This window comes from Acinonyx jubatus, chromosome B3 (genome assembly GCF_027475565.1).
Source record: "Acinonyx jubatus isolate Ajub_Pintada_27869175 chromosome B3, VMU_Ajub_asm_v1.0, whole genome shotgun sequence".
Lineage (NCBI taxonomy): Eukaryota > Metazoa > Chordata > Mammalia > Carnivora > Felidae > Acinonyx > Acinonyx jubatus.
In genome coordinates, this window is record NC_069386.1 from 129,880,699 (window position 1) to 129,893,025 (window position 12,327).

Sequence of the window (12,327 nt, forward strand, 5' to 3'; positions counted from 1 at the left end):
GTAAGGGCTTGTGTCTTTTTACTTGGTTTCTTGTACAGCTGTCATTAGGCCTTATTGGCCCTCTTGAAAGATTAAAGACTTATTACAAGGCATGTTTGGTAGAACCGTGATTTTGATAATGATAATGAAGAAAAAAAAGACACAGGTTTATACTGGGAAATACTTCTGTTGTCATTGGTTAACCATTTGACATGGTTAAGATCATTAGGGCAGTCGATTTTGTTAGGTCCTGTCCTATTCTATTGTCCTATTTGCTGTGGATTTGAAATAATCGTCCATAATGTGATACATAATTAATGTCTACTGCCATAAACATTAAAAAATGTTATGCTTTATTACTATTTTCTTGTTATGAGCAGGGGTTGTTAATGGGTTTGATGTAAATATCAGAGTAGGCTTAGGAGAATGAGTACCAGATCTAGAAGAAATTTATGATACTCCTTTCCTTTCTAATCCTTTTTATTTGTTTTGCTGAGGTAGTTTATTTAAGTAGGAACTGTATATATATATATTGGCAGAACAATGAGCGGTATTTCATTGGGAATAGAAGTTTAACTTGATATTACCTTATCAAACTGGGCTTTAAAAATTTTTAAGTTTTATTTATTTATCTTGAGAGAGCATGAGCAGGGAAGAGGCAGAGAGAGGAAGAGAGAGAATCCCAAGCAGGCTCCACGAACTCAGGAACCGTGAGATCATGACCCAAGCCAAAATCAAGAGTCTGAAGCTTTTAACCAACTGAGCCCCCCAGCCACCCCACCAAACCAGGCTTTTGATAGCTGGATAGGGCTGCTGAAAAGTTTATAGGGTTCACTTATGTGTTAGTTATTTTTTGACTCAGCCTTTAAACACTGTTTTGTCACTGTGTGCTTTTCCTTTTTAATTAGGTAATTTTTAATTTTTAAAATTTGAATATAGTTGCCACCATGTTACCTTAGTTTCAGGTGTACAACATAGTGATTCAACTTCTCTGTACTATGCTGTGGTCACCCCAAGTGTAGCTGCCATCCGTCACCATACCATGCTATTACAATATCACTGATCATAAACCCTATGCTGTACCTTTTATTCCCATGACTTATTCATTTCATAACTGGAAGCCTGTATCTCTGGCTCCCCTTCGCCCATTTTGCCCATCCCTCTCCAACCCTCCCCTCTGGCAACCATCAGTTTATTCTCTGTATTCAGTCCATTTCTGCTTTTTGTTTTGTCTTTTAGATTCCACATATAACTGAAATCATATGGTATTTGTCTTTTCCTGTCTGACTTATTTCACTTAGCATAATACCCTCTAAGATCCATCCATGTTGTTGCAAATGGCAAGATCTAATTTTTATGGCTGCATAATATTCCATTGTACATATATCCCATATCTTCCTTTTCCATTCACCTATCTATATGGTTGCTTCCATATCATGGGTATTGTAAATAATGCTGCAGTAAATACAGCAGTGCATCTGTCTTTTCAAATTAGTATTTTCATTTTCTCTGGGTAAAGACCTGGTAGTGGAATTACTGGATCATATGGTATTTCTATTTTTAATTTTTTGAGGAACCTCTATGCTGTTTTCCACAGTGGCTGCACCAACTTACATTCCTACCAACACTACATGAGAGTTGACCTTTGTGTCCCTCCACTCCCATCCTTAATTCTCAGCCCCATAGGTTCCTAAACATATATTTACCTTTTCAAATAAATGTAACTGCATTGTGGACATTCTTAATTCATTTCTTGATATGAGGGCCAGTTTTTTTTTTTTTTAATCAATTAAGGAAATTCTTCCTGGATTCCTCCAGGAGAGCCTGCCTGCCTTCCTTCCTTCCTTCCTTCCTTTCTTTCTTTTTTCCTTTTTCCCACTGAGATTTCTTTATGCAGTTTATCAGAAATATATACATTGAATTCTTTCAGAATTAAAAGCTTTTAATTGATTTTAACAAATTGGGAAGAGATATGAGAAAAATGTATTTCTTCATATATTTATTCTTTATCTGTTAGATGTTAAAAGTGAACAATGAAATATTCTTCCCTTTATTTTTTTAACTTTTAAAAAAATATTTATTTATTCTTGAGAGAGAGAGAGAGAGACAGAGAGACAGCATGAGCAGGAGAGAGTCAGAGAGAGGGAGACACAGAATCTGAAGCAGGCTCCAGGCTCTGAGCTGTCAGCGCAGAGCCCGACACGGGGCTCGAACCCACAAACCGTGAGACCATGACCTGAGCTGAAGTTGGATGCTTAACCAATTAAGCCACCCAGGTGCCCCTTCCCTTTATTTTTTAGGTTGATTTATTTTGAGAGAGAGAGAGAGAGAGAGCGAGAGCAGGGGAGGGGCTGAGAGGGAGGGAGAGAGAGAATCCCAAGCAGGCTCTGCACTGTCAGCACAGAGCCCAACTTGGGGCTTGATCCCATGAACCGTAAGATCATGACCTGAGCCAAAATCAAGCCCAAACCACTGGGCCACCCAGGCGCCCCCAGGAAGGCATTTCTGATAGTAATTTTGTTATTGGGATTTCTTGTGATGCTGTCTTTGTTTCAGTGGAGGAAGGTAATTGACGGAGAGACTACCAATCTATGAAAAGCTAACAGAAATGTGATCAGAGCAGAAGCAGATGGTCCTCAGCTCTGCAGTCAGATGGTTTATCTTCACATCCTCCTTTAACCTTTATGAATTTTTTGAGGCTTCAACATTTTAGAGTACTTTTCCCCCACAACTTCCGATTACCATTCCTGTGCCACCAAACTGATTTTAGTACAAATGAATGACTCTGAAGCAGCTCCTGGACACATGGAAGAGCAAGGAAATTAAAATATTTTTTTCTGAGGGCCAAATGGATTCATTTTTGCTTTTTTTTTTCCTGCCCCTAAAACAAAAATAGCTTAAAAAAATTTTTTTTAACGTTTATTTATTTTTGAGAGACAGAGACACTGAATGTGAGTGGGGGAGGGGCAGAGAGAGAGGGAGACACAGAATCCGAAGCAGGCTCCAGGCTCTGAGCTGTCAGCACAGAGCCTGACACGGGACTTGACTCACTAACGGCTAGATCATGGCCGGAGCCTAAGTCAGAAGCTTGACCTACTGAGCCACCCAGATGCCCCAAATAGCTTTTGTTTTAGATGTTGTTTTTCACTTTTGGTTTTGCTTATTTTTGTGCCAGGTGAGGAGAGCCTCTCTAAAGTGGTTTGTTATTTGTTAATCTTTCTTTAAGTTGGTCCACAGAGCTTCCCAAAAAACCTCTTTTGGTTCTGATGTATCAACCTTTTGGGATAAGTACACCTCTGAGACTATGTCTTCTACATTTATTTCTCCTGTAAGAGATACAATTTTGGTATAGTATCATCAAAAATACTTAGGTTGTGCTTTGTACTTTCCATTAGGACATCTGGATTTTATTTAATTTTGATTCTTGCCAAAGTCAGGGTAGTCAGGTTGGCCAGAGAGGTATGATATACAATGAAATAGCATGTTTCTTTAGAGTCATACATTTTTATTTGGACACAAAGAGACTTAAGGATAGGTTGTTGACTGTAATAATATGGTATTTGGTAATGTGGAAAGGTTCTTGAAGAAGATGGATTGTAAACTGTTTTTCCCAGATTCAGAATAGTGAGACTTAAAAGGGCAGGGTGTCTAACCATGAAGGACATTTAAGATTCTGATCTCTTGAGAATATAGAGAAAGAAAGATAACTGGTTAATTTATTGTAGCTTCCCTGTTTGATAAAATACAGCACGAACAAGAAGTTCATCGAGAGACATTGTCTTTTTTCAAAGTGTTCTTTAAATCACGATTGAAAAAGTGGTTATAAGTTGTAAGATATAAAAGGGAGAAAGGCAAAATGGTCTTCCACACGGCAATGTGACCTAGAGGGAATGTTTGCTTTTACAGCTCATGTCCATCATCCCGATTAGTTGCTTAATCTGATTACTGTTCCTTGTGTTCCATATGTCAGATACATGGCTTTAAAACCAGCCCCAATTTTTTTTTAGCTCCACTATAATTAAACAGTTAATAAAACGTGCAGGTTTTTCAGGCAGTGAGGTTTTTAAGACAATATGCTTTTATTAATGGAGTAGATTTCTGATAGATTTTCAAGTTATGAAAATCAGTGATTCTGGGAGTGGGAACGGGGGCTATATATCAGAACAGGAAGAATTCACATTCTCCTCCCCAGTCTCTACTTATAATGAGATATGTTACAGAGAGGAAGGGGTTATTATTGTAAATGATTTGAAGATGGAGAAAAGGCTGAAAGCCACTGGCTTAGAGGAAAGACCTGGAACCAGGGGTCCCTAGTGAGCTCTGTGTTATTAGTTGATTGAGACAATGATCTGGTGCTCTAAGCAAAACAAACAAACAAACAAACAAACAAACAAATCTTTCTGTGTGATTATCTAATTTAGTTCCTCTTTGGGGCCATGGAGACTAAGCCAGACTTAATCTTTTGATTCTATATGGAGTTCATTTTATGAATTTGTATTCCTGCTGAATTACACAGATTACATTCCTACTTGGCTGCTTGGTTGGTCCTTGGATTCTCCCTAAACCTTCTGATATCCATCAATTTCTGTGTTCTCTTTCATTGTTTTCCTTCATGTGACTGCTAACTTCTGAATAATGTCTCAGAAGTTTCAGGGCCAAGCTGGGTCAGACTCACGAGCCAGAGTAAGTAATGGTGGCAATTAAGAAGTCGCATTCAGAATTATCTAGAGATTTGATACCCTGAAGTAATAGCAATGACCTAAGAGTAAGCCTTACCCTGGGGAGGAAGGAAGGAAGTAAACTGATGTGAATTGAAGTTGATGCTAATGAGCATTTGTTGGTTCCAGGCTGTGTCACTCCACTCTGTCCCCTTACTCACTTGCTTTGAAGGAGAGTCAAAAGGTAGTTTTAATTTGATGAGACACAAGTGGGAGTTAGTTCTGGGTTTGGGAAAGGGAAGTAATAGAGAGTGTGGTGCTTTTCTGTTCATTATAGAAATGGTTTTATAAAGAAATTGTGCAACTGATATTTATTGAAAGTGCTACCACCTTACACTTCACTAATTATGATAGCATATGGGGAAGGCCTCAAAACTATGAAATATTCTTAAAAATACAGGGTTTATTTATTTATTTTTTAAAGTTTATTTATTTTTGAGAGAGAGAGACAGAGCACTAGTGGGGGAGGGGCAGAGAAAGAGAAGGAGAGAGAGAGAGAGACACACACACACAGAATCCGAAGCAGGCTCCAGGCTCCTAGCTGTCAGCACAGAGCCCGACGCAGGGCTCAAACTCATGAGCCATGAGATCATGACCTGAATCGAAGTCAGAGACTTAACTGACTGAGCCACCCAGGCACCCCCCCAAAGGTTTATTTTTAAAACTATGCTATGAAGTAGACACTATTTGCTCCAATTCGAGAGGAGCACTAGGTTCGAGAGGAGCACTAGGTTATAGAGGTCCTGTGACTCGTTCAAGGTCACGTAGCTACGTGGCTCCCTGAGGATCAAGCCCAGCCCTTCTGACTCCAGGGTATTTTGTACCCAACTACTTTGTACTCAACTCTGTCAATACCCATGGAAATGATTTGCTAGACCAAATGAACCTAACTTGCGGTTCCCTATTTGGTTGGATTAATTTAAATAACAGACTATAGTTGAGAGACCCAAAGGTGAAAGTCTCAGCGCTTTAAAAAAAAAAAAAAAAGTTTTGCCCTATCTCTAAATTAAAACATCCCAACTCTTCCTTCTTAATCCTGCTACTCCTGATGGATCTCCAGGCCAGTCATATGCAGCCTTGGTCTGGCACACCCTACAGCAGTCTGTTTTCATGCCTTGCTATGATCTCACATACTCAGCAAAGTGCAGGCTCTCGATGCAGAGTGTCCGGGTTCAAATACTGCCTGTACACTTTGACTTCAGAGTTTTCTCCTCTGTAAAACGGGGATGATAATACACCTACCTCAAAGGGTTGTTGTGAGGGTTAAGCTCATTAATGTATGGTAAGTGATCAAAAATGTTAGCTGCTATTGTCTTTGTATAGCTAGAGATATTTACATGTAGGATTCTGGCATTGATCTTTTTCTGAAAAGATTGTTGGTAATCTGGAAAGTGTCTGTGAGGAAAGTGTTCAGTGAAATTGATAAAATGATGCTGAACAGGGGCGTCTGGGTGGCTCAGTCGGTTAAGCATCCGACTCTCGATTTCAGCTCAGGTCATGATCTCTCTGTTTGCCAGTTCAAGCCCTGCGTCAGGGTCTGTGCTGACAGTGCAGAGCCTGCTTAGGATTCTCTCTCTCCCTCTCTTTCTACTCCTTCCCTGCTCAAGCTCTCTCTAAATAAACATTAAAAAAAATGATGATGAATATAGTTCATAGATCACTGGCACTCAGTAATTTCCGGAATAATATCTTTCTTTTTCTCTGACACCCTTCTTATCTCCCTTATTGTTTTTCTCCTCTCCATCTAAGTCGTCTATAACTGGTCTATAACTTGAATATAGCATTTCATATATTGTATTGGCATTTATTTAATTATGTGCATTCCCCACAGAATGTTTTCAGCACCTAGCAGGGTGCAGGAATGTCCGGGGAAGCTTGTGGAACTAACGTGATCGTGATCTCGGCCTCACTTCCTGTTTGGGCCTTGTCTCCATCTTCCATCTGCACAACCTCACCTGTCTTTATACTTGCCCATCTTCTCTGACCTTCTCACTTCACCTGAGTGGTGTGGCAAATCACAGATGTGTTCCTGTGGGGCAGAAGAACCAGATAGAGCACGAAGGCCTTCCTCAGTGATCAGAGCACTGAGGCTGAGCTGCCGTTTGACTTTGGGAAGCATCTTCCTGTCCTTGGCAGAATGACAGGCCTCTAGCTTTTCCTTCCTATTAGAGGCTTCCAGCCCTTGTGTGTTCTGTTTTCCTTTTCAAGTATTGTCTGCAGTCACCATGGGCAAACTTTTTTCCCTGTGTGGAACTTATCTTCTATCTCTCCTACACTTGATGCTTCAATCCTGCCTTATTATCTTGAACTCATGTTTTAATCTCCTAGATGCACTGGCAAGGAAGAGCCTGGCTTCTTTGTGTGACCTTGAGCAAATTACATGACATCTCTGAATTTGTTTCCTTATCTGTCAAATGGATAACGCTTACCTGCCTCCCTCCGGTGGTTGTTATGAGACTCAAGTGAGATAATGGGTCATACAGACATGTATACAAATAAACGGAAGAAGGAATAGAAAGGGTTACTCCTCTGTCATCTCATTGCCTGTGTCGGTGTGTTTCTTTAATTATGGACTGTGGGTTCTAGGCAATCTGTGCTTTTCCAGATCTTCCTGATGCACGCTGGAATTGAAAACCTCCAACTGCCATGTATTCTTAGTTGCTGTTTTGTGTTCGGGTCAGCTGCTTGCCGAATATTCTCTAAATCCCACCCTCCAGGGCCTTTGCTTTTGTAGCCTAGCTTCATCTTTGCTTCTCGTGTTCCTACCGTGTATCGTGCTATAGAAATTGCTTATCCTTGCATGGTGACCAGATGGCTTCAACATTGCTTGCACACATAATATATTCTTTAAAAAATATTTTGAGTATTCTCCTTGGGTTTTAGAGCTGTAGAAAGCAAGGCTAGGAAGGATTTTTTTCCCCCTTTCCCTTTTTTCTTAGTAGCTTCCCTAATAAAACATGCTGCCAGTTAAGTGTTCAGCACAGATTGCTAACTGTAGATATAGAAGTATAGATTATTTCGTAAATAAATTTGTTACAAGTCTGACTTTTCCCCAGTGGATTTCTATTTAATTTGGACAGGAAAAAACCCTGAGTTTGTTAGCACCCGACACTAATATATATGACATAGTCTATTCATACACATTTCTCGGAGCACATTACAGTTGGAATTACTTTTTTATATCTTCAGCTGCTAATCCCATTTATGTGGAGTGGAAAGATTTATAGTATGTTGTGGATTTTCTTCCTCCTCCCCAAGGGATTAAAGTCTGAATGCTTTAACCACCATGAATATAAGGAAGTGTTTTCTTGGTATAGCTGTAAAATTGTTTTTAATTTCTGAGATTTTGTGTCTTCATTAAACAAGTAGTTAAGATAACTTCTCTGTGCTTTAAATGAGGTTCGAGTAATTAGAATTTTCTGATCATAGCAAATTCAGCACTCTTCAGTGTATATTAGTTACACACTAATACCAATATTAGTATTAGTATATGCAGAACTCTTGAGTACTTGTGGAGAAAGATTAAAGTGGATATTCGGATTTTTATTCAATGAGTTTGAGTCCGTCTACAAATACTTAATTCATCACTAAGACTTTTTATTTTAGAAACTGTATTTCCTAAAAATGTTTACTACCTTCTTAATGCTTTCCAGGAACCGGATCCTGAATTGCCAGTGACTCAGGTAAAGGGTTAGCTGCAACTGTTAGTTTAGAGAATACAATAATTCCTGTTGCTTACTCATTCCTATAGATTAGAAAACCTGCTGCATATCTATTAATGCTTTTATAAAATCAGCCTTCTCTACCATTCTGTAGAGTATTCTATTTCCAATATTTTTTTTTGTAGAGTATTTTTTTTTATGTAGAGTATTCTATTTCCAATATTTTTGTGTCTATGGGTGAGTAGTCTTATAGTCTTAAGACTTGAAATGACCAATGTTGGCCAGAAAGATGAGAAAAATAGAGAAGGAAGCAAGGGAAACCAGGAGCTTAGGAATGGGGCCAAGAAGTCAGCAGAGCCCCAAATGTCTGAAAAGATTGTGATGGACAGGATGGTATATCTTGAGTAAAGAGTAGGCTCACCCTGCCTGGGAAGGGCTCGATTTTAGAGCGAGGTGCCTGCCACCATGAAGAAGACAGGAGGAGACACTGGCCAGATTGTCTACCAAACTATCTTGGTTAGAGATGGGAGGTGGCCAGAGAGACCTGCTAACTGGAGAGGATGCAGTGAATGAGTCTGGAGAGAGCCCAAGGAGAGGAAGTGTGGTTAGGGGGACACGTGGGCCAGTGAAGCTGTTAACACAAGGGAGTTTCCAGTAAGTCTGGGAATAAGAACGGATGAGAGCGCTATAAATCACCCTAAATATTGCCAGGTGTTGGCCCTGCCACATGAGAGAGAATGCTAACAGTGGTTTTCAGTAAATAAACAATTTGAACCTCATATGTGGTTCCTATGAGTAATCATTCGACCTTTTCCAAGAGAGCAGAATACAAAGTACTGTGATGGAGGCCTGTGTAGTATTATCAAGCAAGCACCGTAAATAGGTTAAAATGAAGCACTCTGTTCTTGAAAAGGATTTTAAAGGAATTTGTCTGCAGTGTTCGTAATTTTGATTTCCAAATTGATAGATGGTACTAAACTATTTTTTGCGTAATATATGCACAATTCGTTTGAGAAGGACCTAAATTATAAATAGAGTAAGTAATGTGCTTTTTCTTTTCAGTGATTTTGGAAGGTTTTGTTAAAATTAACGTTTATTTATTTTTGAGAGAGAGAGAGAGAGAGTGTGAGTGAAGGCAGGGGAGGCGCAGAGAGAGGGAGACACAGAAGCTGAAACAGGCTCCAGGCTCCAAGCTGTCAGCACAGAGCCCGATGCGGGACTCGAACTCACAAACTGTGAGATCATGACCTGAGCTGAAGTCGAATGCTTAACCAACTAAGCCACCCAGGTGCCCTGGTTTTGTTAAAATTAAATTAAAATGTCAATAGTTTACATTGTTGCTATGGTTTTAAAACTGTAAATGCCATTTGAAAGTTTCAAACCATGCAGGGACTTCATGAAGGACCTGTATTTAGTATTACTTTCCTGTTCTGTTACTGTAGACTTAATTATCTATCACTATCTGGATAGTGATCTAAAAGAATAAAAAGGGAACAAGGCTGATGGGATTCTTTTGAGCTCATTATTCATACATTTTGCCTTCCTCTTTTGCACAACTTCAAAATAAATGAGGCTTTACAATAACAATTCAATATTTTGTGCTAAGTTTTCATTTTCGTATAGTAGGCAGAGTGTCAGATGTTATACCGATTCTTATGATGGCTCGCTCAGGTTAGACAGACTGTTCCTTGGTAGCTTTATTCTACTAATAATCTAGCAAAATTGTTTCTTTTATGTCTTAAACTCTTGGCCTCCAATTCTGTATTAAAAGGAATGAGACAATTTCAACATGTTTTGCTCAGTCAGTAGACTTTTTCACTTTTCGTATGTTTATTTTTCATAACTAAAATTGAATCAACCTCACCAAAGGTAGTACAAGTAAGGCATTATTTTCCTTTCCTTTCCATCATTGCCTCAAGAATAATGTCCTGTAGACTACCTCAGTAGGTGAATGAGATGGGATTATGTTTTACAGGTAAAGAACGATATAAATGACTCACATGCTTTTCCCTTTAAAAAAGTTCCTGCACTTCTGTGATTTTTGTTGATTTCACAGTACTTTCCAATATATAGGCATTCAAATATATTTACATAAACTGCATGACCCTGTCATGTAGTAACAACTTAAACATATTTAATAAAACCAATTTGTATTTTTTATTTAGATTCAAGGACCAGTTTGGGATCATCCCATTGTGCTTTGTTATGCATTTTAATGTAATCACTGATTAGTTTTGAACTTCTTGAAAAACTTAAACAGGATTTTAGGGCTGTAAAACATACTTGGCTTGTTTCCAAAATAAAATTTAAAAAGAAATTTTTTAAAGCCAAAGCCCCATCTGCTGTTTTCATTAAAATCTCAAGAATTGTTCACATTGCCAAGAGCAGTTCTTTGAATACAATCTGATGTTTAAGCAAGCAGCGATATGTGATTTTCAAGGTCATTTGTGTTAGGACAAGAGGAAAGTCAGGAAGATTAGTATTCTCAAAAAAATGATGAAATTTAAAATTAAATAATTGTTTAAGTAGATTTTATTATAGATCTTTAAATATAAAAGATTCCCACCACGATTTCTACTTCTGAAGAATTAAATTTTAGAAACTGAAATATAGATCCATTTACCTTTTTGAAAAAGTGAAATTTTATAGAATAACCTTTTAAAAAAGATGTTCCTATTTGGCTTCTGAAGCATTTATTCATTTGGTGGTGAGGGAAAAGTAGATTTACTTTCTTTTCTTTTACTTAGCCTAATATTAAAAAAATTTGTACCTCCGTAATATCTGAGAGGTTAGTAGGAGGCTGGATGTCAGGAAGAATGATGGAGTTAACTATGAGATAACGGTATGTACATGCTAATTATTAAAAAGATATGTGCAGGGATAATTAATACCCAGCCATATAGGTGATACGATAATAATAAAAAGTTGACTTTTAGAAGGTCGATTTAACTAGGATTCCAAGTTGGAGTTTTAAAGTTTCATTAGCTCATCATCAGGATAAAAGTCCCTACACCTCACTGGAGCATACAGGGTCCTTCAACTGCCCTTTGCCTCTTTTCTCTAGCTTCTTCTCTGACTGCTGCCTCAGGTGAATCTGATTCTTCAACCGTACTCAACTGTTTTGGAGTTACCAAGCATGCCTTGAGCCCTCAAGCTAGCCTGCCCTTGTCCCGTTCTCTTGGCCTAATACATGCTTTCCGTCTTTGCCACTAGCAAACTCTTTTCTCCTACCCTTCCTCTACTCCCAGGCAGCTGGGTGCCTCTCTCTGTACTCCCGTAGCATGCTCCAGACTTTTATCACTGCGCTTTCCCTACAACACCGAAATTTGTGTAAGCTAGTTGAGCCGTGGCTTACTTCTCTCTGTCCCCAGGACCTGGCATGCCATTGGTGCTCCCTAGTAATATGGGAGTGAACCAGTGGCACCCATATCCTGCTTTACTGTTTCAAAGAAAATGCTGCAATCCTTCCTGTCCATCAGCATGCTGAGCAAGGAATGCCCTTTTGAGAAATGAAAGCTGTGAGATCCTTGCAGGGCAGTATGAGCTGTGGAGACTCAAGATAAATCAGAATTACTTATTTCCATCTTTGAAGTTAAATTAAACCATGAGTTGAAGCCAGAGATGACTTCCCTGGCCCCTGAGCAGAGTTATAAAGATCTGCCGACCTTCCTGATCTTTGATGAATGAAAACCTCCAATTGTTTCCACACTTTAGTGGCTCTTACAGTTAGATGCAGTTACAACTGGAATTTATCTATCTATCTATCTATTTATTTATTTAACAAATGGATTCTTTGATTCCATATTCTGCTTATTCAATTGTGTTAAATCCACACAGTTGAAACATTTTAAGTTATCTGAATCCAGTAAATCTCACCCAGGAAAGTAGAAGCTAAAAAAACCCAATCATCTAACCAAATATAATTTCATTTTAGGAACGTACGGCTATGAAGGCAGCCTTTTTTATTA

General features: G+C 38.7%; 1 protein-coding gene across 6 annotated transcripts in view; it reads left to right on the plus strand.

The window, feature by feature from the left end:
- TTC8 (tetratricopeptide repeat domain 8) overlaps positions 1-12,327 on the plus strand; it is a 58,449-nt gene that overhangs the window by 2,735 nt on the left and 43,387 nt on the right. For 3 of the 6 annotated variants that reach the window (XM_027066385.2, XM_027066382.2, XM_015088363.3), the window contains exon 2: positions 8,351-8,380. The exons of the other annotated variants lie outside the window; for them this stretch is intronic. In XM_027066385.2, coding sequence (XP_026922186.1) covers positions 8,351-8,380 — 30 coding nt within the window. The remainder of the gene's footprint in view (positions 1-8,350; positions 8,381-12,327) is intronic. 6 annotated transcript variants of the gene reach the window in all.